At 34.3% G+C, this 25,289-nt stretch overlaps 1 protein-coding gene across 1 annotated transcript in view; it reads right to left on the bottom strand.

Annotated features, from left to right (window-relative positions):
• The window catches only part of COL19A1 (collagen type XIX alpha 1 chain), a 308,626-nt gene that overhangs the window by 206,657 nt on the left and 76,680 nt on the right, over positions 1 to 25,289 (bottom strand). The window contains exons 10-11 of the mRNA XM_045542219.1: positions 13,373 to 13,417; positions 10,874 to 10,918 (exon numbers count right to left, since the gene is read on the bottom strand). Coding sequence (XP_045398175.1) covers positions 10,874 to 10,918; positions 13,373 to 13,417 — 90 coding nt within the window. The remainder of the gene's footprint in view (positions 1 to 10,873; positions 10,919 to 13,372; positions 13,418 to 25,289) is intronic.

The raw sequence follows: 25,289 nt of genomic DNA, 5'->3' as shown, positions 1-25,289 counted from the left end.
AGGGGATTGTCAGGATTAGCAAGGAAAACTAAAAACCAAGGATAATTTCTTTAAGATATTAGACTAAGAAGCAATAGATGATCATAAGCCTAGACAGTAACTTATCACACAGCCAGTAATTGCACAATATCCACTTGGAACAGCAGCTGCACTAACACCTCTGTTTTCTGAGCAGTGGAATTCCGCTATTTCAGCGTGGTGGGACACACTTGTTCAGCAATTCCTATAGAGTGAATTGCTTTTACATTGATTGTAAAAGAAGTTCGCATGCCAGTGGCTTCTAAATAAAAATAATGCACCTGTCATATAATATTTGGTGACATTGAATTAATTGTCTTCCTGCCATCTGGAATGCACTTGTAACAAAGAGATTTGGTTAATAAATTATTAACCAAAAATTAGTTATATTTATCAACTGAGATTTACTAAAAATGGTTAGAAATTATGAATATTTGATGATTATGTTAAATCAATTGCTAGACTGGTTTTTAAATCCATTCTAATTTTTTTATTCTAATTTTTTAATTTAAAAAAATCAAATCTTTTTTTAATATAGTAAAAACTCTGTCACCAAATATGAGAGTTGCCTTTACCTAACTCTTATTTTAAAACTCAGTTTTATTCAGAAATGCTCAGGGGTGGTGGTGCTGGAGGAGACATTGTAATAGACCTTTTCCTTGTTTTTGAATACAAAAATACTCTTGAGTCACCTGCTCATGAACTCATATATTAATATTTATATTAAAAATTCTCTTCTCTTCTTAGAGCTGACTGAAATGAAAAATGAGAGATCATAACCGGAAAAGGAAGTCAGGCTTGGAGGGGATGAAAGTCAAACAAGCAGGAAAGAAAGCAGTAGGGGTGGTGAGACTGCGAGAAACAGAGGGAAGGTGAGCCCAGCAGAGAGCAGAGGAACCTGAGTCTCTGGCCCAGGCAGTTCCTGAGAAAGGAGAAAGGAGGAACTAAAACATAAGAGCAGAATCCTGAGGCAGCTCCAGAGCTTGCAGGGAAGAAATAGGATAATTGGAGTCAAAGGTCAAAATAAAAGCAAATTCAGACAAATTGTAAAACTATCTTTTTGCACTCAGCACTGATTAACCAGACACTATCAAAAGTCAAGTTGCCTTAGTCATTACATAAGTGAGGATCATCATGCCTTTCCTCTTTATCCTTTGTTATGTGCCCTCAAACTTTCATATTCAATTGTCCTTTTATATTGCATAAAATAAGTAGTGAATAAATTCCCTTAGCAAAACCAACCTAAGGTCACTACAGTCAACAGCCCAAAACTCTACTGTAATTGAAACTAAAAATTATGACACAGGAATCAGTAGGTGACCTTTAGCACCCCTACTAAATTCAAAAGACAATGTAATATCTTGGATTAAAAGAACTGTATTATTTTATTTTATAGAATAAGGAGATAAATAGGGTCTGCCAAAAGGCAGTATGATTCACAAATAATAAAAAAATGGAAATACAGCATGTTAACCAATTTTTCTGTGAAAATTTTAGTATACTATTAAATATGAATATATTAATGTTTACATATTGTCTTTCTTGAAACATAATTCCAAGGCCTATACAAATAAAATTACTTTTTATCCCTGTCTATACCTCACAAATGCAACAGTAGGAGTCAGAAAAAGCAAGGTTGTTACTAAATTGAATGCATCAAAATAGTTATTAAATACTTCAGGAAGCTGAAAAGAAACACTATGTAATCTTGTGTACACTACTCCCTTGCAGCAATGAATTAATTAATTGAATTCTTTTATATGCTGGCCACTGGGTTGAGTGTTGCAGAAAGAAACATATACAGACAGATATGGTTCCTGTTCTCTTAGAGCTTCTACTCTATTGGAGAAAACAGAAAAACAAACAAACAAAAATTTAATGTCAGTACATTTATAATTATAAATTATAATAAATGCTGTGAAAGTGAAGTGTGGCATTAAAGGTATAATGAGAAATTATAACAGAAGGAACATATTTTGATTGCAGAATCAAGGAAGCCTCCAAGAAAATGACTTTGAAGATGTGCTAAACGGATAGAGGTAAGCTAAGTGAAGCGGGTAGAAGTACTCCAAGCAGTGAGGACAGTTCTGAGACAAGAGACACCTCTGCAAATTCCAAGAACTCAAAGAAGGTCGTGTGGCTGGAACCAAAGTAGAAAAGGGGAGTGTGGGTAGAGATGAGTCCCAAGAGGCAGGCCTATGCCACACTGTGCAGGACTTTGCTGGATATGTTTGGGATTTTGGATATTAATGGGAAACAACTAAAATGTTTTAAAAACAAAAGTCACACAATTAGTTTTGTAAAAATCCATCTGGCTATCATTTAGAGAATGGATGAGAGAAGAGCAAGAGTGAAAATAGGGAGATTAGTTAGAAGGTGACTAATAAATGATAATTGTTCAGTGGTGCTGGGGTAGATGGAGAGAAATGGACAGATTTAAATTATAATTTGGAAGGAAAATTGACACTGACCAGAAATTCTGGAATATTGTAAAATAACAGTAGTGATATTTTTGTCTTATTCTTGATTTTAATGGAAATTCCTCAAATATGATATTATTCCTGGCTTAAATCTTGACATTTCTTAGGAAATATAAGACATTTGCAATACTTTGTTGAAATGAACTTGGTCTGTACTTTCCTTTGGGTTCTAACTTATTCAAGAATATTTCCTACTAAGGACTTTAGGCTTGCTCTGGATTTTGGTGTAAAGTTTTCTTCTTCACTAATCTACACCTTCTCCAGCTACTGCTGTTGTCCCCTTCACACCCAGTTCTTGAGAGGGTTTTATACATGGTCTTTTTGTCAACTGTAATTTATTCTTTGACAAATTCCAACCTGGTTTCTGTTCTCATTAGTCCACCAAAATTATTTTGCCTCAGTCATCAATGACACAAATGGGAAAGATTTAAATTTCTAACAAGGGAATGGTCACATAAAATATTATATATCCATATAGCAAAAAAATTGTGCAATTATTAAAAATAATACTTTAAAAGATATTAAATGTTCATGAAATATTATAGCCCTTGATAGTTATTATCCTCTTATGTGTATGTGTCTCTTTTTCTGTTTTTGGAGATTTCACTTTTTCTAAAACTACTATTAAGTGATGCAACAACAGAGGGTTAAGCATATTTCACATAAATTAGAGTTATTCACTAGCACTGTAAAGAATCAAGAAAATAACACACAGTCTGTAATGAATGCCATTAAGCCTCTGGCTTGGCTGTGGGATTACCATTACTCTTTCCCAATTGCCTGCTACCATGGATAATTGAAAGCTGGCATGGTTACTCCCATACCAATTGTCATTGGACACAGATAAATTGCTATGATTTTTGAAATCATAGTTATTGTTCTGCTCCATCTGTTCTCTTCATTTTTCAAGTCAGCTGTCAAATCAAACAAGTAAGTTCTTCCTAAAAGTTGTAGAAGTTTTCCGTGTTACTAGGGTAAATGTAACAATTGTAAAACATGCTGATGTTCAGTAGAATGCTACAAGGTGAACCAAAAGAGAATTCACAGGAAGTAAGGTAACATATGAACTATTGCTTTAGAGTGATGATGGGAAAGTGCTATATTTATAATAACAGCATTTAACATTCTTGCATTAGTTTCTTATTCTGAATACTAGGAATAATTGCAAAGAATATTTCATAGTGAAATACTGAAAATATAATTCACCTCTGACCTGCTTTTTCTGTTTATTCTAATCTCAGTTTCATTTTAACTAAAATTAATAAGCACATGATGCTATGTAAAAGTATTACACAAAATCATTCTTTGGTTTAATTATTAGATACATTGTATTCTCTGTTCCTATTCTAATTAAGATTTTTCTATAATATTTTCCTATTACACATAAAGCATCTCTACCATTTCAAATTCAAAAATATCTTTATTTTAATGAGTGGTAGTTTTTTTAATTTATTTTATTTTATTATTTCAGTATATTATGGGGGTATAAATTTTTAGGTTACATATATTGCCTTTGCCCCACCCGAGTCGGAGCTTCAAGCCTGTCCATCCCCCAGATAGTGCTCATCACATCCATTAGGTGTGAAAATACCCATCCCCTCATCCCCACTCCCATCTGCCCAACACCTGATGAATGTTACTACTACCTGTGCACATAGGTGTTGATCAGTTAATACCAATTTGATGGTGAGTACATGTGATGCTGGTTTTTCCATTCTGGGGATACTTCACTTAGTAGAATGGGTTCCAGCTGTATCCAGGATAATACAAGAGGTGCTATATCACCATTGTTTTTTGTGGCTGAGTAGAACTGCATGGTACACATATACCACATTTTATTAACCCAGTCATGTATTGATGGGCACTTGGGTTGTTTTCACATCTTTGCAATTGTGAATTGTGCTGCTATAAACATTCTAGATCCAAAAATATCTTTTGACACAGTCTCCAAAATGAAGTAAAGTTTACTAATTTAGTCAACCTTTCTACTCTACCCTACTGTTAATTTAAAATAAGAATATTTTATCTCATTTGTGTTAATTATGAAAATGGCACCATTTTTCAGCCCTCCATATATTCATACCCCTTGCAATGTGACTATGCAGCTTCTCTCATCAAGAGGTAGGATCTATTTTCCCACTCCTTGAATCTGGGATGGGTTTGAGATTTGCTTTGGCCAATAGAATACGGTGATGATAGTGGCATGCTAGTTCAGAGCCAGGGGCCTCAAGAGGCCTGATGTGCTTCTGCTTGCCCTGTTTAAATCCCTGCCTTCACCTGGAGAACAAGTCCAGGATAACTGTTGGAAGATAAGAGATCATCTAGAGTAGAGGACATGTTGTCTAGCAGAGGCCAACTTAGACCAGCCATCCTCAGTCAACCTGGCAGCTGATAAGAAATATACAGTTATCTCTTGGTATATGCCAGAGATTGGTTCCAGGACCCCGCAGTTAGCAAAATCCATGAATACTTAAGTCTCATATATAAAATGGCATAATATTTACATAGAACCTATCCACACATTCTCCCATATACTTTAAATCATCTCTGGATTACTTATAATACCTAATATCATGTAAATGCAAAGTAAATATGAATAGTTATTATACTGTATGGTTTCTTATTTGTATTATTTGTTATGTTATATTGTTATTTTTATTGGGTTTTTTTTTTTTGCCAAATATTTTCCATCTGTAGTCAGTTGTATCTGTGGATGAGTAACCCTGAGATAGGAGGGTATACTTTATAACCAAACTCACACAAGATCAGCTGAGACCAAAGAATCACTGAGCTAAGCCTAGTGTAAGCTGCTAAACCACGGAATCATGAGCTAACTAAATGAATGTTGTTCTAAGCATCTAAGTTTTGGGGTGATATTTAACCAGTAGCTGACTACTATAATCTCTTGTCTTTGTTTACTTATTTAGAAGAAAAATTAGAAATTAATATTACACAATTTTAAAAATTAAATCTAATTAAGTCAAATCTATTTATCTCAAAATATTAATATTTTATGTTATTTTCATATTTTGCCTATTGAGTATATCAACAGTTATGGAGCACCTTTTATTCACCAGGTACTTATTAATCATAATTCCTACAATCATCCTATGAGGTAGACATTAACTTCATTTTATAAAAGAGGAAACCAAGGTAAAGAAAGCAAGGACCATATCCAAGTTCACACAGCTAGAAGAGCAGAGCTAGATTGGAACACAGAACACAAGAATATGCGAATCCATTTATTCCATGAGAGGTCACAATCAGTTTCACAATAAACTGTCAAGTCTAGGCTCGTTTTGGAGTGTTATTCCAGAAAGTAGGATTGTATGTTCTCTGTTGAATGACCTTGATGCCGCCCCAAAATGTTCCAAATAATAGCTTACATGTATTCTATAGACTTCCTCATTTGGGCTTTTTCTCATTCAATACCAAGTTTTAAGTTGCCAAAAATCACAGCTACCCTTTCAAATTCTCAAGTTTTATGTACAACTATCACAGCAATTGAATGAGAAATTGACTAAAGTGAAAATATTTTACAGTGTAAAAAGTCCTCATTTATTTGAAGCCATAATTGTTGTTTCTAGTAGCAAATGATTACTATTGATTGATTGACTATAATTTCATGATATTTAATCCTAGAAGTCAATACTTTAATTACTTACTGGCAGGAGACATTATCTGTGGTACTAGCATAAAAATAAAGTCTTACTTTCTAACTTTGGTTGTTATGAATTAAATATGAAATTTTAACCTATCAGAAATAAATGAACAAAATTCTACCAAGTAAATTGTCCATCATTAGCCTAGCATTTACATATTAGAACCATGCGTGAGCTATTACAGGCACTGATACATTTTTAACACTGAAAACAAACAACAGCAGAATAACAAGAATGAATGAAACGCTGGTGCTTTTTAATATTCACCTGGCTAGAAACCAGTATAAATGATTGAGGTATGGCACAGATAAGTGAGGACATTTTCTAGTAAGTGTTTCCGTTTCTTCTTTACATCTTCAAAAGCAACCACTGAAGGCAAAGGGCTGCATATGAAATTAATGCTAATGAAATCAACACTAATAAAATGGACACTAAACCTGAATATATTTTATTTTAGTCTGGCCTATGAAAATTTGAATTATGTCATCTGAAAATTACCTGATGATGATGACGGCTAATAAAAGAAATACAAATTTTTAGATGACTAATTATAAATAACCCCAAATAATTTGGAGGTAGTAAAGCATATGTCTACTTTACCTAGGTTTGTAAGAAACATTTTAATATTTTAATTCATTTGAATATTACATTTTATTCAGAATTCTATAATAACGTATAGTTAAATAAATCAACTAAGAATAGGGGTCTGTGAATTTTTTTTCAGTGAATTCTATTAGGTAAAAATATTTGCAACTGCTATAAAACCAGAGTAATAAATTTTTAAACACAGTTTTCTGATTTAAATACATATATCACATGGCACTTTAGGACCTAGATTATACTATGGCAACAACAAGACAATAAAAATCACATGTCCCTGGAAATTTACAACCAGTTTTCCAACTACAGTTGTAAGAGATGAGTTAAAGCAGGGACCATAGGCATATGTAGTTTTGTGGTTGTTTATTTTTATTAGTTTAACCCAGTATGGGAGAAAAGATCAGTAATCAAGATGGTCAAAGTAGATGATACCCATAAGCCTAAACAAAAGTAAGCCAGAACCTACTCGGCCATGTACTCTCATGGCTACAGAATATGTCAAATGATGGATGCCATCCACACCTCCTTGAGTCACACCATTCATGAAAAACTCATTTGATTGTTTTTTCTTTTCATTAAACTTAACAGATCTTTGAGAAACCAAATCACTTTAATTCCTCAAGTGGAAAAGTTCCACTCTAACTGAAAAATCTTAAATCCTTGCAATAATTTGCTACTATACGTGTTCATGTTAAACAACACTCTTGAATGAAGCAAAATCGACTGCATTTTAGGTAGTAAATCAGGAAATAAATGTTGTAAGCAGCGGTTGCCACTGGATGCTTCTTTCTCATAATCAAATGATATTTAACAATAGGTTTAGCAGAGTCAAATTTAACTCTAAGAAAATCAGTTCTTAAACTTCGAGTTAGTCATAGCTTGAATGACAACATAAAAGAATGATCAATTTAAAAGCAAACTAAATTACATGATTTGAAACAATTACTTAAAAATATTGAATGCAACGATAAAGCAGATATTTACATTTCCTTTTCTATTTGCTACTTCTTTTCATAAATGTAACCAAATAATATTTCTATTTTCACAAAGACATGAAGTAAAAATCTGAGCTCAGGGTTAAGGAATGAAGAGCACTTCAATGAACCCCTGCTAAATAGTCTTTTTTCTAATGTAATATTAAGGGCTTAGTTCATGCATTTACATTTGGTTATATAACAAGTGTTTGACTAAATCATTGCTAGGAAGGCTGATAATATGGGGATGACCGTCACCTCAAGAGTGAACTCTCTGTTTTGTTCACTCCTAGTAGCAGCCCATACAACACCTACAATAATACTGAAGGAACCCAGAACATCATCCTATGGAAACACAGAAGCCAGCATACAGATCTCAGGTGTTGGGAGGGTCCCTCATCCCTCCTGCTTCATGAGCTGTATGTGGGAGAGCCCAGGGATCCCTGGGGGATGCACACATAACTTTGCCAGCCAGGGATGGGGAAGTGGAAGGGGGTGTTTTCTATAAGTTTAAATGATAAACTAGAGCATGGTAAATCTGCAAATAGCTGTCTTCTGGAAGCATCCTGACAGTACAAGTAACTAATTTTTGAGACAATTAACTACCCCTTAAAATAACTTTAACTTCACAACTGACTTGTGTTTGCTCAGTAATGCATGAATGAGGCTCTTGCCCTATGTTATAAATAGCTATAGACTCAGGAATAGCCTTTCAGATGAGGTCCTTCATACTTGCTCAAGTTCCACAGGTTCTTCACCGGACTTAGGATAGCATGTTTGACATTTTGAAGAACCACTGGGTCAGTCTAGTTAGTTAAGTTGGCCTGATGGCTAGTTTTCTAGCCATAATGAGAAACAGCGATTCCTCTACATGGTTTCCACTGGATTATAGAAATATTACCTAAAAATCATCATATAGTATTTTATCTTTCACAGTTGATATAATTTTTATTTTTTGATCAGTAACACGTGCCCTTGGTAGATAGGACATCTATGACCAATAACAACTTCCTAAATTATTTCATTTTGCAACTAGTCAATTGTGTAACTCAAAAAGGTCAAATTTTAAACACAGTAAAGTCCACAATAATGTAATTAAGATGAAAGGTGGGTCTTTTTATAATTATATAATCAGTTTTCCTAAAAGCTCAAACATTTAACATATAGTAAACAATAATCAAAGCCAAATATATTTTTAACATAAGGGTTATCACAGGAATCTCACATCTGATTATAAATCATCTAAATTGTGATTCTCATTCAAGGCCCATATTGTCTTTTCTGTTTGCCGCTTTATTCCCTTCTGACATATTTCAATCATTCTCCAAAAATATTTCTACCTTGTGGTGAAACTGACTATTTGAATGCAACAGTTAATAGATGTTGGGAACCAGAAGAGAAATCCTTGAAGCCAAAGACAGCAAATGTTTTTACTATACCTCATAGCCTGTGAGAATCTATTTATTTCTGAGCAATACCAACTTTTCATATATATAATGTTAAAATAACCACTAATATTTTAGTGTGATACCAACTTTAAATTACAGAGAATATATCTGTCCTTGCTTATTCTCCCTTATTCCTGCAGGTAAAATCCCACTAATAAATCAGGAATGTGCATAACTAAAGTATATATTTAAAGACATGGCCTTGCAATGACTGTTATTCTAAAGCAAGAAAGTTCAAGGGATTTCTAAGAAAAGAGATCCACTTTAAAAATAGTCATCATTTAATGGAATTCTTCTCAATTGTGTGGTTATTATATGGCTATTCTCTTTTCTTTCTCATAGTTCTGTAAGGAAAAGTAATTATCATGTAGTTGACAACATGTGTCATTTGTCTTATAATTACAATAGATGTTCATTCTCTCTATAAATACTTATTGAAGAAGCAAATAACTGATCACTGCCAGGAAAGCTAAATACAGGCAATGCCGTCTAATTTGAGATTATCTATTGTCCTTTCTAGTCCTCCTTCTGACTGTCCAATTACATGACACTTGATGTGTATAAGAGTTATGAAACAAAAGAATGATACTGTTTTTTGTGTTATTTAAAAACAAAACTAGATTTTCAAAATGCAGAAGGATTCAAATGATTATGTGAAGGGAATTCTGGGGTGACCACGTACTTCTACTCTCTGTCCTTTCAATAGAAAGCTGCAAATCTGTAAACCAATGATTGCTCAGATACTTTTCAAAATGACTTTAGTAGTTTTTTATTAAAATAAAATACTCTCAAAAATGTAAAATGAACCACCCAGAATTTAGTTTAGTAAGAAGGTGATTTAAGATGACAGCACTTAGCTCAGTGGGCTGGCATCTGGCGTGGGCCCCTCAGGATCCACCATCCACCCTTCTCCACCTTGCTCTGGGCTCTGGGACGCTGACCCTTACAGGTGTCACCCACACCCCACTGATTCTCAATTTGGCTTGGCCAGTGGGGGTCCAGCAGGAGAACTGAGGGCTGGAGGATGGGGAGGTGGAGGAATTGGTTGCCCTGGCTCCTGCTTTATATGTTATCTTGGGCTGACTGTGTCCCTCAGCTGTTCTCTCCAGTCCTCTCCACACAGTTTTCTCTGCCTCTGGGTCTGGTATAATCATGCGGAGTTTAAGGAGTCCACTGTAACTTGATCTGGAATACTATACTTATAACTTACCCATACCTTTTAAATCATGCCTTTATTAAACTCTTTAAAATTATTCTAATTTTAGTATCCCATCTCCTCTCCGTGGGACCCTGACCATTACAATAAGTTCTTCTTATTCATTCCTTCCAAATAATAAACCCACTGAGAAACTAGGTATACATATAAACAAGGCATTTATTTAAAAACTTAGATACTTAGTGGATCAATGACATCATAATATAAAAATATAATGCTTCATAAATGTTTGAATCATTTATGTATCAGTGGAATTAATTTAACTAGAAATGTCTAACTACCACGCAACTAAGTTTAGAAAGATTTCTGACAATCATAGGTATATTTAGTTCACCTTCACTGAAGCAAATATTTTTTAGTTATTTCTATAAAATTATTGAATTTCTTACATAGAATGTATAAACAAGTTAAATATTCCATTTCAAAATATGTTCAAGATCAAAATTTATTTGCATATGTAAAGAGAGATATTTACCTTTTCACCAATTTCTCCTTTGCTGCCTTTGAAACCTTGCTCTCCCTGCAGAAGAGGAATATGATGTGTATGGTAATAGGAACAATACTTACAATACATTCAATTTTTATAATAATGATAATGCTTCTAACACTGAAAACATCAATAATTATAATACAAAGAACCATTTTTAATATGTAATCTCTGAACCAATATTAAGCTACACAAGATTTAAATATTCCTAAATACTAAAGGAACAATCTTCTAGTGTTTAAGCTATACCTTCACTACTTTGAAGCAATGTAATCTTCATAAGCCTGAATTGTGCACTGTATAAAGTAAGTATGATAACAGTACTTCACTCACCGGTTTGTTCTGAGAATTGAATGCACCTGCATAGTATTTGACACAGACGGTTAACCCTTCTTGTTATTATTACTATTTATTTTATTAGATCCAGTAGAAACAGCCTTCTTAGAAAGCTGGCTTCTATGGAATTCCATTCTAGTGAGAGTTTCATGATGAAAGAGTTCAAGTTTGAACCCTGGAGTTCCGGCTCCAGCTCCAGCACCAGTGCCATGTTCTTCCCATGCCATGTCTCAGTCACAGAAAGAGGATCGGTGGCTGGAGGGCTGCTGGCTCTTAATCACCATATTTATTCTAAAAGGTCTAAGTCCCCATTTCTTCAACTAAACCCTCTCTGATCTGACAAGCTTGTTTCCCCCACTCAGTTCTGCACAGATATTTAGAGTACTGATGTTCCATTCACAAATTCAACAATAATGACGATAGTGAGCACTTCCCATGCGTCAGGCACTCATGACAACATAGCCAGCAAGTGAGTGCCAGGGAAGGGTCTTGTGCGTCTCTCTATCCATAGAGTGCCTTGAACAGAAAAGACATTCAGCAAACATTTCCTGAGGGCACAGAGACAAGAGTAACGCATTTCTGATCTCCAGTTTTTTCTGTAATGGTTCAACAAGGTAACACTTGTTATAATTAAAATTCATGTTAATTATATGAAAAGGAATGCCAGCTGTTTAGTATACATATATATACACATTTACATATATGCACATACATATACAGTTTGTGAGTGTATTATTTTATATACACATATATACCCACATAACCAAATGTACGTATGTGGGGTGTGTGTGTGTGTGTGTGTGTGTACACATAAAAACTCAAGACATACACAATTAAATATTTTTGTTTCATCTACCCTCAAGAAAGTTATCAGGAAAGAAAATAGGTTAGTTATTAGGTATTTTTACCACTGATTGCACAGTCTACCTTTTTATACTATTTTTTCTAAAATACAGACTTTAACTTGATCTATTAATTCAAGCTGACGTTGAAGCTGCTACATGCCTCCGGTACATCAGCCACGATGTCAGCATGATGCAGCCACCACAAACAGCTGCTGGAAAGTCCAAAACTATTTCCCAGCAGATAGATCTACACATCCCTTGGCTTGCAACTCAACTCGCAGATGCAGCACATGCTGTATCAATGGGTTTTGTCTAGAACTGCTGAGAAGAAATTCAGAAGCTTGCCATTTCGTTGCTGCCAGTTCAATCTTATTATCTTTATTAGGCCAAGTAACGGAAGATTTTCTCAAAAGCTGGAACTATAAATAAGTGCATGTCTTTTTAAATGATATTTTCAGCCACAGAGAAAATACTAGAAGCATAGTAACTTCTGACGTCTTGTTACTGGGACCTATAAAACTTCTCCAGAGCATAGAAATGATGTGCTTGGCCTTGGTGGGCATCTAATCAATATGCTCTCCTCTGTGTGGAAGTATGTGGGCAGTACCAGGCCAGCTGGCCCCACTTGAAGTAACTCCCCATCCTTCCAAGACAGTGGAATGTACCTGTCTCTGTGTTTCCAGCAATGCTGGTCCCATACAACTGTGCTCCTTCTCCTTCTTTCAGAAGGAGAAAGCAGCCCTTGGACAGTAAAGGTGTCTAAAGGAAGTTTACCTTGGTAAAGAGAAGGATACTATGCACAGAGGAAAGCAGGCTGTCCCATGCAAAACTCCTTACTTATCAATTTTTTCCAAAAGAAAGACATTTTCTGAAGAGATTAGATGTCTATAGCATCTTTGTAATATTTACTATTTTATGTCAATATAACTATTATGTTTAGCTCTATCTAGGATATACAAAAGGGAAGATAAGCAAGAAGTAACCAAATCCAGTCAAGGACAGTAAAATTTATTCCATTCTACACTTTAGATTCTGACTAATAATTGCAAAAACATTTCCAAATAGCTACATACACTCCCATGGCCCCCAGAAAGCGCTGTTGCTGACTTCTTTGTAGAAGCACGTTGCTAAAGGGGATTGCTCCCACGAGTTCTCTTTGGAAAGGCAGATCAGTAGCTTTCTGAGAGATTTTGAGAGAATTCAGTTTTAACAAATACATTTTCAGAATTTTTACTATATTATGTGCAATTTCAATTGTCAAAATCTTAAAATTCTTAACTCAGAGGAAACATCCAAAAACTCTTACTTTTTGACCCGGTAAGCCTGGAGCACCATGTAAACCATTTTCTCCCTAAAAGAAGTACAGAGAATAATTTTTATTAGCCAGAAAAATGAATGAACACAGACATATCTTTTTTTCAATCTTTACCAACTAGCTCTAGTGTTGGGAAAGGTAGCCTATAACTGAGTATCTATCATGTGTAGGGGCTTCCCATCTATCCCCAACCTCACAACTCCAGGATTATCACTTTAATTTTTAAAACAAGGAAATGGAAGCTCTGCGAGGTTTGGTAACATGTTCAAGGTCACTCAACTAGCAGTATTACTGAGATCTGAATTGAGGTCCTGGTGACTCCACAGCCTATGTTTTTCCACATGCTATTTAGTATCCTTTATTTCATTTTCTCTCTTTCAGACCTCTGGGCATAATATTCAAGTCTGACATAGTGTTTTCTATGGGCCAGTCACTGTTCTCACAATGAACCTATCAGGTAGAAGTTACCATTGCTACATCTCAGACGATTTCACAATAAGTACCTGGTAGAACTGGGATTTGAACCCAACTCTGTGCACCTCACTGCCTCCCTACACTGTCTCTGGGAAAAAGATTTAATTTTGACTTCTTGCCTAAAATCTGAATTTTATATTAATGTACAGTATATGTTTGTGTGTTTGTATTCTTATAATATATATACGAGCTTGTTTACTTTCTTACCCATATCTAGTGATTGTCTTTAAATTGATTTTGAAGATAACACCTAATGCCATTTTACATGAAACAATTACTCGGAAGCATTTTTAGTTCTTTTCTATTCATCTTTCTTGGGTAAAAAGGTTTTTAGCAGATGCCTATCAGTTTCCATTACTGGAATTCTCAGGTCATCACTTTGACAAGTCTGGTTTGTAAACATCACCCAGGCTAGAATGAGCTACACCTGGGAAGATGCACATATGCCCAGTGGAGACTTAGGAAATAAGCTGCTTATAGGAATTTACTTTGTCTCCTGAATTTCCAGGTTCATAGAGAGCTCAAAATAAACTAACAGTTCTATTGACCTGCTTTATTTCTATCAAGTATTTATAATTAATTTGTAAAGTAACAGTTTTAAGCATTATCTAGAAAGCAATTAGATACCATTTCTCAGAATTCTTTAAACAAAATTCAAATATCTACAGGAAAAAATAACATCTTCAAACTTTAAAGTAGTAACAATATATTCCGTATAAATCTAAAGAAATCTTTATTATTTCATTAATTAATAAATATTTGGAACGTTTTAGTGTTTTTACCATAGATGTACTGCTATATACATGCACATATATTATTTTAAAGACTTAAGGTTTTTCTTAGATTAGATTAAATTATCAAAGTATTCTACAGTATAACTGCTATCAGTACAGCATATACTAAACACTAAAGGCAAAACCTTGCTGCTAAGTATAATTAAGTGTTGAAACATGAATGAATAAAATATAATGTACTTATCTATGTAATAAACACACTTCTATTATTAAAAACTTGTTACAGTTCTGGACCTCGGGCATCACACTGGTCTACTAGAAACTTCTAATTTCATTTGATAAGGAAAGAGTAAAGCACATTAAGTATTTGACACCAGGGAACAGTCTATGGAAATGGAGCTTCTGTTACTCATCACAGAAGTATGTCCACTTGTCCATAAGGAGCAGATTATTTTCATCTGTTGATCTAATATAATGTTTTATATCAGATTACAAGTTATACACGATAACAAGATATGGCATATAACCCAGTAAAGTACACTGATACAGCATACACTGCCAAAATTACTTTTTTTGGGAAAAAAGTCATGACAGTATCTTCTCTTTTTCTTGGCTCACAGTGCACTCTTCTTACGTACCATGTTCTCTGAGTACCGGCACCCAAGGTCCTACCTCTGCCATGTGTCAGGTTATGGTTACACCCAGGCACACTGTTAATTTGTTATCAAAAGTCTTTAAAGCTGTGATATGGAGAATATGTCTCTAATGGACACAGGTTTTATGATTGCTGTGATTAAAATATGGTGTTTTCCTATGGTCAGTGTTAACTGGTCTCTGTTCTTTCCTGACTGGGAATTTGTTTTGTAAACATGATTCTAGACGCCAAGATAACCCAATGGGCATCACTAATGATCTCTCAGAGGACGTGAGTTGACCTCACATGATACATCAACATGTGGAAGTTTTTGAAATACTTTGAGATGCCCTACTCAGAAATGCACAATCATTTAAAATTTTATTGTTATTATTCTAGTCCGTGAGGGATAAATGAACATATATGTTTTTGTCTCTATCTCAAAAAAGAGAGAAATTTATTAAATAACATAAAAACTAAAGAAGAAAATAGTTCTAAAGAACAATATTTTATTAACAACAATGGATAATGATGTTTCTGTCTAGACTTTGCCTAAAATGTAATTTATGTCAATAGAATGACACTTTCTTTATGCTTACTCTGATGCCCAGGTTTAAAGCTCTAGGTCCCACAGGAGTTTGGGGTCAAGTTTAATTCTGTCTATAAATATCTAGCTAAAGTTACTGGAAGGGTACATATTATTTGCTTTTTCTGAACTCCTGCTGTCTCTCCTTCCTCCCACTCTCAGTCAAAGGAAGAAATAAAATGTTTCTCCTTTGTCTGAACAATTTTAGTTCAAACAATGAACAATTTTAGTTCATTGTTTAAAGAAAATTATAATCAATGATTCTGATAGCAACCATAACTTTCAAAACATTTCTGAGGCATATACTTTCCATTACAGGTTTTTTTTTTTTTTTTTTTTTTTTTAATGAAAGGGCCTATGTCCCTTTCTGGTTACAAATTCAAACTACAGAAGGGCAAATGAATAAATATGTGTCATATAAGGCCAGAAAAATCTAATGTTGCTGCTGATAGTATCATTTCCTGGGCTATTACTATAATACATGGCATGTCTTCAACTTCACAGAACAATCAAAAAGCACCCTTTCCAGAATTCAAAATAACCTCTTTGAGAAGCTTTTGGAAAAAACAGAAGTAAAGTTTAGTATCAGTGGTGGCTTTCTGAAAAACTGATCAAAAAATTTCATTTTACCTCCTTTTAATCACTGCACATTTTTTTAGCAGTAAGCGTAGCTAAGCATAAAATACAAATTATTAGCTTTCCTGATTCCTTTAACATCAGAACCAATCTCTTTTTTACTATGCAGGAAATATATGTTATCTGAAGGACATTTGATAAGGAATCACACTCTCTAGGCCTATAGTTTGTAAAACTAGTACCAATAAGATCAAACAAACAAAAGAAGAACAAGCAGGTAAATAAAAGATTTGCAAATAACTAAAATTAGGCCCAGAAAGCAGAAAGTTATATACTATATTGTGGTGATTATTTATTTAAAAAGTTAGGCATTCAGCCTTTGATTAAAAAGTCTGAGATCCTAAAATAATGTTTCGGTATTAAAAAATAAAATTTAACCTAACATTTCACTTAAAGCATGTTTTCTAATAATATAACCTTCTATATGAATTTAGTGTACACTTGGAAACATATCAGTATTTCCGCTCTAATTAATTCATATTCACGAGAGGAAAATTGACTTAAATTGAATGCTGAATGAAATAGCTAGAAGTAATATATGAGTGGAATGCCAGAATTCTAGAACAAAAACCAGTAAAACAGGCAGAAAAAAGTAAATCTGATTTTGATTTTGTGTATCACTAATGTAACCTCTATATTTCTGACTATAGTCCTGCTTTATTCAGCCATAATCTTCAGATATTGAATTTTTATACAGTTCTTTAAACTGTTGGAAGTCTATTAAGTATTTCAGGAAATAAAAAATATAACTGTACCTTCTACTTTTTTTCAGATATCTAATCTTAGTCTTTTTATTTCAGGGAGGAGGATTTTTTGCCTTCTATATTTTGGGACTTCATTCCAAGAAATAAATTCTCAAGTTAAAAAAATATATACCACATAGAGCTTAAAACCTCAAATTTTTTGAATTCTTTGTATTTATTGGATCCTTAATGCAGCTAACACCTGGGGACATATTATCACATTAATGGTCAGGATAAGGACAACATTCTTAATTATAAAATAATAAGACCCTATTATTATTTATTCTTTTTTAAATTTTTATATTTTTTATTTTAAATTATTATGGGTACATAATAGTTGTATATATTTATAGGGTACATGTGATCTTTTGATACAGGCATACCATGTGTATTAATCAAATCAGAGTAATTGGGTGTCCATCACCTCAAGTATTTATCGTTTCTTTTCCTTATGGGTCATATTTCAAAGAAAGGAAAACCAGCCACCAAAAGTAATGTATGGGCAATAAATGTCTTAATCATAATAATGTATGGGTTGGTAGTAGTTGCTGAATTCAACATCTACCCTCTCAAAATCTACTATCTTGAATGTATATATTTGCATGTACACAAGTATATGCAGGTGCCTATACCTAGGGAAAAAAGCAGGATTGATATTCTTAAATATAAGGACAAGTATAAATTTATACATTTATATATACCACCTTCACCAAAGAATCTGATGAGGTACTAACTCTATTGAAAGCTTCTTAAAGTCAGGCACTTTTGCTGTTTAATTTGCATTGTGGAGAAAAAATGGGAAAAAAAATTCTATGTGTGGTTACTGAATCAATGCTTTCTGCACCCAAATTAACCTTTCCCAAATTTCTGCCCATTAGTCTTATTTCTGCTGTGTGCAATTACAAAAGAAAAACGTCCTATAGGTCCTACACACGACCTCCCTTTGTGCCACAGGAAGCCTCCCATTCAGTAAACCACCCATTTTTCAAATGATAGTTTGGAATCTCTTAATATTATGGTCCTTGTTCTCTGGGCACACACTGGTCAGTCATGTCTTTTAAAATGTGGCACTCAGAACTCAGCACATCACTCCAGAAATGGTCTTATCTACACAGAATAGAGAGCAGATCCATACATACACACAAGCACATACACACACATACATTCACATACACACACACCTTATTCAGGATACTATACTGTACTGTACTTCGATTAACACAACTTGCTTTTTTTTTAAAACTTAATGCTTACACATACCATGCTTGTAGTTCAGTACAATCATTAAGTTTTCCTTTCAAAGGGATTTTATTTTATAATTCTTTTTCAAATTCCTTAAGTGCAAGCTGAACTAAGAGTTATTCAAATAAAAACAAAAAAACCCAAATAATTTAAAAATGACTTGGAGCAGTAAAAGTTTCTTTCCATATATATAGGAAAATTACGTAGTTAAGCCTTAGTTAGTGTTGTAGAATCCATGACAAAATCTGGGCTCCTATGTAATCGTGATGATTTTCTTAAAGTGTCAGGAACAAGTGTTTGGGCTTTTCACTTTATTGTGAAATTAGCTGTGAGACAGTCCTTAAGTAAATTTGAAACTTCACAAAAAGACCTAGAGAAATAGAAGACATTTAATGTGAATCATCTACTAAAATATCTGAGGTATAGTAATTGACATCTAAATTAAGTATTGCAACACGTGAAAGATGATTTAAGATATAAAGAGAAGGACAGTGTCATCAGTCAGCTCCTAATTGAGGGCAGTGAGATACCAGTAACTGCAAGCTATTTCCTGTCCAAAGTATTCCTCGTGATGAGTAATTTATAGTTCTACTCCCTCTCAATTACTTCTACTGGAGCTTAAATACACTAAAGCCATTGGTTATTCATCTTTAGCCCTGAAGTAAATGGTTGTGAACATATGGAGAAAGAATACACATTAGCAATATTGTAAGAAAGGGAATTTTTGAACCTAGTTTGGATAAAAAGAAAGCAAGATAACTTGAAGATTTATGCTTGCAAGAAAAGGAAGAGCATAATTTGTCTAAGAGAAAATAGTAAGCAAATTCTGGAGATGCACACACTTTTCTCCATTCTAGGAAGCAACACCTGTAAGCTTTGCTGGGTAAAGAAGAGATTCTCCTTCCTTCCTATTTCCCCAAAGTATATTTCTTGAGTTCTAAGCAATTCAACAAACATTTATCCAGAATCAATCAAGTGCCATATACTGGACCAAGTGCTGGGGTTATAGAGGTGAGTGAGATACCAAGTCCTCCTTCAGGAGCTCACCTTTAAGCAGGGGATACAGACACACACTATTATAATAGTAATATAATAAAGTGTTATATGAGCAGGACGGGTGAACTGTTAATTTTGTCTGGTGGCCAGGGAGACTACATGAAAAAAGATGAACGAGCATCAAATTTCGTAACTTGTGAAAACGCAGTGACAGTAGTAGGGAAGAAAAATACCAACTGTCTGTGATCACCCTCTCAAATCTTCTGCTCTTGCCTAACGGGTTCATTCAGTGCCTTACACTGGCTATGGCTGTCCTGGACTTAGCTGGCCAAAGCTTTTTTAGACACAGCCACTTTAGGAAAACTCTAATATCTAAAATCATAGATGTCTTTACAAACTACCTGTTACATCTTTAAAGCCACTCTTCAGTATCTCCGCAATCCACACCAAGAATAAGATAATTGACCACTGAACTGTGCAGAGAAACAGAGTGTGTGATCTTTTTATGGCAATATTTTCATATTTATGTGGTAGATGCTGATAGCGCATTAAACCAAATAGGAACATTAGCAGACTAGGTTCTTGAAATCTGGCTAACTGTTTAGCAAATAAAAGTCAAGTGCCTGGGTGCCAGATACACCACATGTGTTGAGCTTGTCATCCATCTGTTGTGTTCTCTGCCAACTGCTCTACTTGGGGTGCGAGTGGAAGGCAGTAGAAGGGAATAAGAAACCATTAAGAAATAAAATCAGATGCAGAGTGAGCAAGTTTCTTTTTATTTTTCCTGTCCTTCTATTACCTTTGTCCTTCTTATGTTTCTGCTTACTTTATATTGTATCAATATATGCCTACAGATAAGACAATTAAATGACAGTTATTCCACGTAAGAGCAATGATTGTTTTCACTGATAATTCAAGTTTTATTCTGTACCTTTAATAAGTGAAACCACCAAGTAGGTTGACAAAATTGTTCTCTGTAGTCATTTGTTTCTGTGAATAATAGTTATGGTAAATAGTTCAATCCTCTGTCTGGATTTGACTATACTCTCATTCATTACAGACTTTTCTAAAATTAAGCTTAATGCCATAGAAAATTAGGTGAAACTAGACATACAGAGAGGAAGCCAGATGACTTAAATTTCTCTAGCTTCTTCACTAAATGCCAGTAAGTTTCTGAGCCTCTGAAGCATTAATGCTACATCTGGACCAGCACTGTTGCAAAGTTCATTATAATTCACAACAGCTACCGGCCTTGTCTGCGCTTACATAAACTGTAACAGCATCTGCCTTTATTTTCTGAAGCTGCAGTCTTCTCATAAAATGTCTTTTCAGAGAAAATCAAGATTCAAAAATCACAGTCGTCTCATTTTCCAACAAAAGAGAAATACAAAGACTGTTAGGGAACAATGGATCTGCCTCGTTCAGTCTCATCTCACTGCAGTGACGGAGGGCTTCAGGGTTTATGGTGAAAAGACCCATCATACAAAGTACCCCATAATGAGGATAGTTAGCCCAGCTATTTTTAAGACATGCAACTTGGCAACTCTCTCATCACGTTATCAGATGCCCTTCTTAAGTGCCTTGATGCATATGGCTTTTTACCTCTAGAAGCTTGATTTATTTATTTATTTTTAATAAAGTTATGGTACTAAGTTAAACACTTGCTTTTGGTAAAATGAATATTATGTGTGTGTATACGCACACATCCAATCTCAAAGCATCCTTGGAGAATGAATGTAAAGAGAGAATTTTCTAGTTAGGTGTTCAAGTTATTCTGGAGAGTGGCCACGATTGAGCTGTCTGGGGGTGGGCGCGCAGGGCAGATTGCGGATATCCAGAGGGTTAAGTGTGGAAAGTTTGAAAACATATCTCAGATGTAATTTTGTACTTGGAAACCAAACAAAATAAAACTACTGTTTTCATAATACTTATTTTGGAAGGTAAAGCTAGACAAAATCCTCTCATTTGGCAAAAAACACAATGCATGGTAATTCTTACTGAGCGGACACACTCTTCTGAGAATGGGGGAGTCAGACTCTCTCAGGTTAGGTAGAGTTTACAAGGGATCCGGAGATTTAAAGGGAAGGAGCAGAGTGTAGGAAGCAAACTGCACAGTTCACTCACAAGCTGGCAAGCAAACAAATTTAAGAACTAACTCAGAACTCTCCGTATAAAGGAAATCTGGATGTTTGAAGAGCTATCCAGATGAGGTAATATGATACAGGTGCAACAGCTATGGATTCCTAGGGATAGAAGTTCAAATCTTGACTCCACTATCTGCTGGCTATGGAATTTAGGGGAAGTATTTTCCTCTCTAGATCTCAGTTTCTTAATCTGTGAAACAGAGACAATAAATTTTACCTCATAGAAGTGTTGAATGAAATAATGTGAAGAAGGCTCTCGACGGTGTTTGGTGCATAATACTTACTGAGTAAATGGATGCCATATTATTGTTGTTAAAGTTTATACCCTTACAAATATTTCTGCTAAGTGAGGAATTCATTGGTTTACTAACATCCAGTTTGTTTTAAGAGGTCAGAGTCACATAAGATATGCGACTTTTATTTCAACATTTCCCACTAAGTATATTTTGAATAAACAACATAAATTCTCTCAAATGATCGCTTCTCAGCCTTTTGGCTAAGATCAAGTATATAAATTACCTCAAAGGAGTTCCAATTTGGTCTCATAGTAAGTGAGAGTTTAGAATAATAGAACCATCAAATTGTTTATTGTTAACATTGTATCTATTGTTTACCAAATATTTACACATCAGGCACTGAGCTGGCACTTTCATGAATAATCTCATTTAATTTTTAAGACAAAGCTAGACGTAGGTACAATATAATTCTTGTTTTATAAAAGAGAAAACTGACACAGAGAGAGACCAAGTGTCATGCCCTAATCTTACACAGTAACATTTTGAGCTGAGATTCAAACCCAGGCAGACTAATTCCGGGTATTTAATGTCAGCATAATAAAATGGGGATAGCTACCACTTACTGCGTACCTATTCCATGAGGAGTAAAATTAACTTACTAAAAGTTTTCCCATTAAAATAAACATTTTAGGAAATATTCTAGCAATTTAGCAGATATAATATTGGTTTTAGGATATATTAGGCTCTATATTTGATTTTTACTATCATATTTTTAGGATTAGGATTATTGGAAAAATAATTATTCCTATTTTTAAAAAATATCCTCACTTCTAAAAAAACATATCTGTTACATTGACTTATATAAGTGAAGTAGGAAAAGAGGCAATTTTTCATTTGAAATATTTGAGTAATGAAAGCAAGCATGGTTTGAGTGCTAAGTTTGGGGGTAAAGTGGGAAGGATCAGTTCCTAGTGTCCAAAACCTCTTCTCATTTTCTTACTTCATGCCATGAGGATGCAAGATGTGAGGATGTGTGTTTATGTGTGTATGTGAGCATGTGTGTATGGTTGCATGCATACATGTGATCTTATGCATTGAGTCATTTGCTTCGCTTGAAAATTGAACCATTCAATTGACTCATTTAGATTGACAGCGGCTTCTGTCCATCCAAGCTTACCAGAAGTCACCAAGTACCTAATAACACTTGCTACATAGAATTGATATTCTTAAATGAACCCATAACAGAACATTTACCAAATCTCTTAGGCAAAATCATAGCTGTGTTGAATAAATGAAAGGGGATAGTTATTTTTCTGTGATGTTTGATAGTAAGGCTGTATATACTAGATTAAGAATGCCCAGTGCAAGTCTGTACTGGGTGATAAGTGTTATAATTACAGCAGAACATAACTAAGTACTATACTTCTTCATCTTTAAAGCCCTCATGAATCCATATTCCATAAGTAGATTTCATAAAATAGTGTTAGAGTACTATTTTTCTCCTGAATCTCAAAAGAAAAATACCACCTCAGTAAACTAATACTTTGTTCAGGGCCTTGACTTAAAAATATTTACCACTATTACCTCGCCAAACTCAAAGTGCAAGTTCATTTTAGAATGAGATTTATATGCAAATCACCTAATTTATTACAGTATCACATTGGATGTAAGTGTAAAGTGCAGTTAATATACAAATTCTACTTTATACTGCTCAGAATATACTTCACTCCATTAATATAAATCAGTTTCCTAGCCTAAATACTAGACTTTAAAAAATAAAAAAAACTTCACATTGAGAATATTATGCCTGAGATATATGTTCTATGGCACTTTGCACATAGTCTTGCTCCAAGTGAAACATTTAAACAATTCATCTTTGTTATTTTATTTTTCAACAGTACGGTTAAGCACTTGTAATTCTATGGGGAAAAAAAAAATTCCCCAAATCATGAATGCTGAGAAGCAGATTCAAAATAAAGCTCAAGGATGCTGCATGAGTAACTCTGGAAGGCACACATAAGTCATGTTAAGACGATGTGGGAAATAAAGCTTTGAGGAGAACTATTTATTTAAGAATTAATAATTTTCCTTTGGAAATTTGCTTATAAAAATCAAGGAGGGTGTTTTCATCATAAAACAATAGAAATCTTTTAGCCCAAACATAAACATTACAATTATTATTTTAAATTTTTAAATTTAAAAAACATTTATAATTTATTAAGCATATGATCAGATAAATAATAGTAACATTTCTGCATATATTCATTACAATTATTTTAAATGAATGGTAACCTGTAGATTATAGAATTGAGAAAAACACTCGAAGTGGCATTTTTTCACTCATGGGTGTTACAATCTTTCAACAGCTAAACGAAGTGACAAATTAGAAGCACAGCTGGCACTACCAGTGACTTAAGACTGTGGGAAGAGAATATGGTTGAGGACTCAGTGTTTCTATAGATATTGGGAGGATATTAGCTACGAAGTAGGGTCTCTGAAGGTGCATGAATCTGGGAACCAAGAGCTAAGTGTCATCTGATGCCACATTTAGAACCCCTGGAAGTTGCATGAATTCTCTAATTGTCTGTAAGATTCTTTAAGAGCAACTCAAGTAATTAGACCCAAAAGAAAACTGCTTGAGGAAACATGAGAGAATATTTGCCAGGACAATTTTGCCATGGTCTCAGAACACCATAAATGCAGCTGCTTCTTTATCACATTAGATTCTTAAGTCCTCTGGAGACAGTGTCTCCACGCAGACACAGATGCCTATTAACTGCTTTTCCAAGACTCACTCAGTCAACATTTTGGCCAAATGGGCCCCAAGGGGTGAGGGTTTTAATTCTCAGAACAACTTGATCCAACTAGATTATCAGTGTATTCCTTTATATCCATTGAAGTTTTACTTTAAATGGAGTGTAGGATGAATCACCACATAAGATTGTTCCTACGAAAGTGGACTTCTAGGAAAAGAAGCAAACCTTTAATTCTGAGCGGTGTTTATCTCTGCAACACTACGTCTTGCTCCAGTTCCTCCACATTGCCTTGAATGCCCTCTCTTTCTAAGAAACTCTATTTTTTTCTAGAGAATTTCTTGGCTTACATACTTAATTTTCTAGACTATTGCTTTCTTACTTCATAGCCATTGATTGCAATTGATTGGATCAACTTTTGGCAGGATCGATTCTGCTGATTACTTCATCTAGTCCTTGCATTACATCCTGTCTGTTGACATCACCTTTTCAGGGGTTGAGAGCCTGTTTCACAGCCAATCAGTAGCAGTTTACACCTGTTTTTTCACAGATAAGGATCTAAGAGATGCCACTTTGGAGTGTTAAAATTAATGGTGTTTTATACCAATCTTAAGAAATTCTGCTTTAAAGCATTTCAAGGGAGTTTTATCCCGTTTTCCCATATTTTATCATGTAAATGTATATGAATCTTGCTTTACATCCCAAGTCCAACAATCTATTTTATAATCCA

Source organism: Lemur catta, chromosome 2, assembly GCF_020740605.2.
Source record: "Lemur catta isolate mLemCat1 chromosome 2, mLemCat1.pri, whole genome shotgun sequence".
Classification (NCBI taxonomy): Eukaryota; Metazoa; Chordata; class Mammalia; order Primates; family Lemuridae; genus Lemur; species Lemur catta.
This window is presented reverse-complemented; position numbering and strand designations above follow the sequence as displayed.